We start from the raw sequence: 5,642 nt of genomic DNA on the forward strand, positions 1-5,642 counted from the left end.
TTATAAATGTGTCCAGAAATAATAATGTGTGAAAAATCCCTATGTTTGTTTATTCACTCAGTTTTTAATACAGCTGTCAGTTTTTAGAGTATAATGATGTGCTGCTTTTTTGAAATTCAGTTAATTATAAAAATAAATTATCCCTTCAGGTCATGGGAGGACTTTCTTAATACAAGAAAAAACCTCAGGTTTTTAAGAAAATGGCCATTTATTAATTAATGGTTATTCAATTGATAAGATCAATCGACTTAAATGAAATCATTAATCAATAACTTTCTTCTCTAGCCTGCAACAGTTTGTTTATAAACTATTTGAGTTATCGAAGCCTTCATGTGATGTTATAAGAAGAACAAACACATATGTAAGAGATTTAAAATAGTAATAAAACTACAGGGAGGTTTCTGGTTGTTACTTAACAACTGGACTTGTGTGTCTGCATCAGAACCTCAGTGAGTTGTGTTGGAGGAAACGAGCTCAGACGGCCCATGAAAAACCTGGTGCTAATCCTTGGTCCCATCCAGGCCTGTTTGCAGCTCTGAGCTGTTGCTTCACTGCGCTGCCACCATGCAGCTGTTTAGAAACACAGAGTCAAATGTAGATTTGTGACCCGTCATCACATCGAAATGAGGATTAAGTCCAAATATGGATTGTGGACAAATAGGCAGATATAGGGCTTTGATTTAAAGGTGTGCTAAAATTGCATTTAGTCAAAATATAATGAATTAATGCCTTATCAATGTATCAGTTGAATGAACTGTCTGAAATATAATCCTAAAAAATGTTTTGAAGTTTTTTTTTTTTAGCATTAGCAACAGAAAACCTGATTTTGAGGAAAAACGCTTTAAAATTTAGAAATATCCCTGTGAGCTAGCAATGTTTTTGTTTCTTTCCAACTGGGAAATCTTAATATACAAATAATATTGGAGGTTTCCTCTTTATATTAATATAAAAAATACCCAGTAAATGTATGTAAAATTAGGATTCAGACTAAACAGTAGTGTATGATCTTAACCATCAAGACAAATCAAGTCTTATCTCTAAATAATCTTATGATGTCAGGATGATCCAGGTATCAAAATGTAGCCTTTAAAGCCAGAATCTGAAAATGTAGTTAGATCATTTTGACTAAATTTGATTTAATCCTCATTTTGATGTGATGGATCACATTTATGTGCTCTTTAAAGMTTGCAGCATTGTTAGGTGATGTGCCGTGGTGCCATCTAGTGACCGATGTCTTAGTTTTATTTGATTATGTACGTTCTGAGGAAGGAAATCTGCATGTAACTGTGGAAATGATTGTTGTTTTCTGTATTTGTCAGCCCTGAGTCAGTTGAAGCAAGCCCTGCAGTGAATGAAAAAAACTACAACAACCAGAGCTGTGGCAGTGCACAGAATCATGGGTATCAGGGACTACCATATGCTGTGAGTTCACACAGATCATGTCTTATTATATGATATGTATAATTCTTAATCAGATGACTGCATTTCTGAACATTAGAAACATTAATATCTAGTCTTTTTTCCTAGTGTTTTTAAGTATTTAAGCTGTTTAAAGTATAAGTAAAAGTAAAGCTAAAAACWGATGTATCTGTCCTGTAATCAGACTGCTTTAGATATTAACAGCTGTACTGTTTCACTTGCCTGTTATTATGCCTCATTTTCATTTGTCTCCATTTTCCGTTTCCCTTTTTGCCTGAACACCCGTTGTTTGAAGATGCAACAGTCTTCCGTTGTGTGTTGTCAGGATCACAACTATGGCGCACCCCCTCCCCCAACCCCACCCGCCTCTCCACTTTCCCAGACCATCATTCCACGCATGGATCTCAATAGCGTGGTACGCGGTTCCCGCTACCACGAAACCACAGAGGACAACTCTGCTGACAGCGACAGCTCGTCAGAGGAAGACGGAGCCGTGCCCAGCTGGTGCTGCTGCAGCCCGGCCCCCGACGGCTTGAACAGCAAGTGTCAGTGCAGGTGAGAAACGAAGCCCCGCCCTCATCTGTATCCTGCGCCAACACATTCAAGGAGAAATGTTTGCACCCCACACCAAATTATCACCCATTTCATCTTTAGATATCCACCTCTTTACACAACAGACTAGAGATTTACCATCAGTTCTTTCCATCTGATCCAGTCCTTAAATATCCATCTGAACATTTAGAAACCACACGAGCTGCTCGCTTTTATAGCAGCATTTAAGGTTCCTGTAGAGTCTTAAAAGTGTGGAAGTTGCTTTTAGTATTTTCCAGGTCTGAAAAAATATAAATAAAAAAACTAATTATGAAAAAACATTTTAGTTTCCAGACTTTAATCCTATTTCAGTTCTCTTGAACATAATAATTTTAACACTCAGAAAAAAATAACTCAAACAATCAGTGTTTTTAATTCAGTTCAATTTATTTATATAGCACCAGTCAGGGCACACACACACACACACACACTGGTTTGTATTTTATCCTTATTAGGACCGTCATTTCCAGTAATTTCTACAGCCTAACCCTGACCACCAACCCTAATGCTACGTTCGCACCCAACGCGTTTTGAGCTGCAGGAGCGGCCGGTTTACATGCAAAGTCTATGAGGACGCTCCTCTAGGGGTCGTGCGTCGCGTCACGTACGTTTTGGGCGGCGCGCAAGATGGCAGAAGCATTTTCCACGCATGCGGTGCTGCGGAAGCCACCGCCACCCGAGCRGCCGCCAGAGTTCAAATATCTGAACTTTTCGACGCGTCTCCCACTGAAAACCGAAACAGACGGACTGGAGGTCTTTACCTGAAATCGACCGTGTGCAGTTGGATTTTCTGGTAGGATATATCAGCACTGATGTGAATCAGCTGCTCGGGACAAAAAAAAAAGTCAGTGAGCTGACAGCTTCTGGAGTGACGAAACTAACCAAACAAATCGCCTCTAAATCATCTGGTGAGTTAATTATCTGCTGTGRGCAACGTTCGCTTGCTTTTTAGTACATAAATCAAAGCCATTTTCTTTTATTTTATCTTTATTCACCTGCCGAGGACACGCTCCTCCCACACCCCGCTGCAGCCACTGCTGCTGCTTCTCGTTCTGGTCTGAACACTTGTGCGTCCAACGAGAGGAGTTTTGTGCTTTTTGGCCGCTTAAAACGCGTTCGCTGTGAACGTAGCATAAGGCTAACCTCACAGGTACCTACCTGACCCTAAAACTAACCTAAACTCAATTCACACCTTAATCCTAAACCCAACCCCCAACCGACCAATGGAGTTCCACCGTATTAAGACCGGTCTTTGGTCCCCATTGGGACTAATGGTCTTGACAAGGTCGGTGTGTAAATTGGAAACGGTCCTAAATGGGTAACAAAAACAAGTGTSTATWCATACACACACACACACACACTGTAAAGAAGCCAGCAGGTTGAGTTGAATGACTTTGTCCCAGTCTCATCCTGAGCAGCACACTGGTGACAGTGGAGAGGAAAAACAATCCTAATGACATTTTCAGAACGATTTCATCGGCTGTATATCTGCAGCTCATTAACATTTGGAGTCAACTTGATTCAAGATGGCTGCCTCGACTAGCTGAACATCATCCCCAACGCAGAACGTCCTTTACATGATTTGTACCAGATCTTATATTTAAATTGGCTCCGCCCCTTTTAAGGTAATTAGTCTCTGGCATCAGAGGTGGTCTAGGAATTGAAATAATATTAATCAGTGTGATAACGTTTTGTCCTTATTGATAAGTTTATGGATGCACCAATAGAGCCGATATCGATATCTGATGTAATTATTGGTGTAATTGTCCAAAACCAATATTTACCAATGTTACACAAACACACAAATTATTTATATACATATACACACAAACACACTTGTCTTTTTTCAATACCATTAAAAAATGACCAGACCTCTGACCTGGCGTTACTTCAGTTATTCCTGGCTGTGCAGCATCACTCTCACTATCATGATCAAACAGATGCCACTCCACCAACCATTTTCCCTCCCAAAATAGAAACACAAAGCTAAAAAGTGGAAAATCTATATCAGACATTAATATCAGCCCAGTTTTACTTATCAGACCGATACAGATATTCTAAAAAATGACCAATATCTGCCAATGCCATCGATGTTAATGCTGCTGTGCATCCCTAATAACTTCAATATAAAAAACAAGCAAAAATACAAACTGCAGCAAGCCAGCACAGTGGAGTGTGGATCAGTTGATGGTTTACTGACCTCGGCCTGATATCTGATGAGTGTCAGGATGGAGCCCAACTCCCTTCAGAACGTTGTTCAGATCATTACTTCAGATGTCAGGACTAACTCAACCCTTTTTCTAATCTGGTCCTTTTAGAGGAAATATTCCTAAAAGTCCTCTAGTTCTGATATATTCTCCGTTAGCTCGTTGTATTTGGCTAACTCTGCAGAAGTGTTTCTTAAAGGAGCAAATAAAGTATGTTGTGTAACCTGCAGGTCTGTTTTTATTGCAGAGAGCTGGACAGGAGGAAAGGAACAGAACATAAACACAGGAAAGCTGAAAATGTCTCAGGTGGTGATTTAAAACTCACATATGAATGAATATCWTSTAGATAAACAGTATTTTCCTCCYTATTAGAGAAGTCTGACTTATTGCTGGCTTTCTGTCACAGCTGGAGAGAGCAGTGCAACAGAGAGTGGCGATGAAGAGGTGTCACCTTCTACCATCTCCTACACTGCCACCCAGCATACACCCACCAGCATAAAACTCACTGTCAACCGGGTCAAAAGCAGAAAATCCAAAAAGAGGAAGAAGAGCATGGAGAAGGCTCGTGGAACACCAAAGGTGAAGAAAGTGAAGGTATGGAGAGTGATGTGAAACAGAATAATCTCTTGGCTTTTATCTTCGGCTGTAGGTTTGTCACATTAAACAGTTTTCTGTTCTTCCTTCTTTAAGGCTTTTCGTGAGGGTTCAAGAAAATCAATGAGGATGAAGGTTAAATTAAAGTTAAAGTCATGTTTCACTTATGTTTTCTCAGAAATAAGTTGTCACAGCGTTTATTTTGTTTTTGGGTGTAGAACTCCACCACAGAGGCCAGTGTGCTGGATGAGAACACAGCTGAGGGGTGGGAGAGCAGAATTCGCCAGTGGACAGACCAGTACGAAGAGGCTCAAGCTAACCAGTACAGCGCAGATATCCAGACACTGCTGCAGCTACATCGTTCTGCCTGCTCCACCGTCTCCAAAGTTGAGAGCGGCACCACAACGCCGCCTTCCTCCACACAGATCCACGCACCAGTGGACAGCATGGACACCATCAACCGCACCGAGCTGGCCTGCAACAACACGGTCCTGGGATCACAGATGCAGGTCAGGCCTGAGCATCATCCTCATTCACCAGTATGATTTACACCGTGTGCATTCACTGCAAATAAAGCAACACAGGAACATTTAACACAGGAACATTTAACACAAACACAGGAACATTTAACACAAACACAGGAACATTTAACACAAACACAGGAACATTTAACACAAACACAGGAACATTTAACACAAACACAGGAACATTTAAAACAAACACAGGAACATTTAACACACAAACATTTAACACAAACACAGGAACATTTAACACACAAACATTTAACACAAACACAGGAACATTTAACACAAACACAGGAACATTTAACAC

At 40.5% G+C, this 5,642-nt stretch overlaps 1 protein-coding gene across 3 annotated transcripts in view; it reads left to right on the plus strand.

Annotated features, from left to right (window-relative positions):
• LOC106511064 (SET domain-containing protein 5) overlaps window positions 1–5,642 on the plus strand; it is a gene marked incomplete at its 3' end in the record, with an annotated part of 17,638 nt that overhangs the window by 1,945 nt on the left and 10,051 nt on the right. The window contains 6 exon segments of one of the 3 annotated variants that reach the window (XM_013999805.1): window positions 1,320–1,422; window positions 1,715–1,974; window positions 4,465–4,523; window positions 4,624–4,811; window positions 4,908–4,946; window positions 5,030–5,320. In XM_013999805.1, the coding sequence (XP_013855259.1) occupies window positions 1,320–1,422; window positions 1,715–1,974; window positions 4,465–4,523; window positions 4,624–4,811; window positions 4,908–4,946; window positions 5,030–5,320 (940 nt within the window). 3 annotated transcript variants of the gene reach the window in all.

This window comes from Austrofundulus limnaeus, unplaced genomic scaffold, assembly GCF_001266775.1.
Source record: "Austrofundulus limnaeus strain Quisiro unplaced genomic scaffold, Austrofundulus_limnaeus-1.0 Scaffold2487, whole genome shotgun sequence".
NCBI lineage: Eukaryota > Metazoa > Chordata > Actinopteri > Cyprinodontiformes > Rivulidae > Austrofundulus > Austrofundulus limnaeus.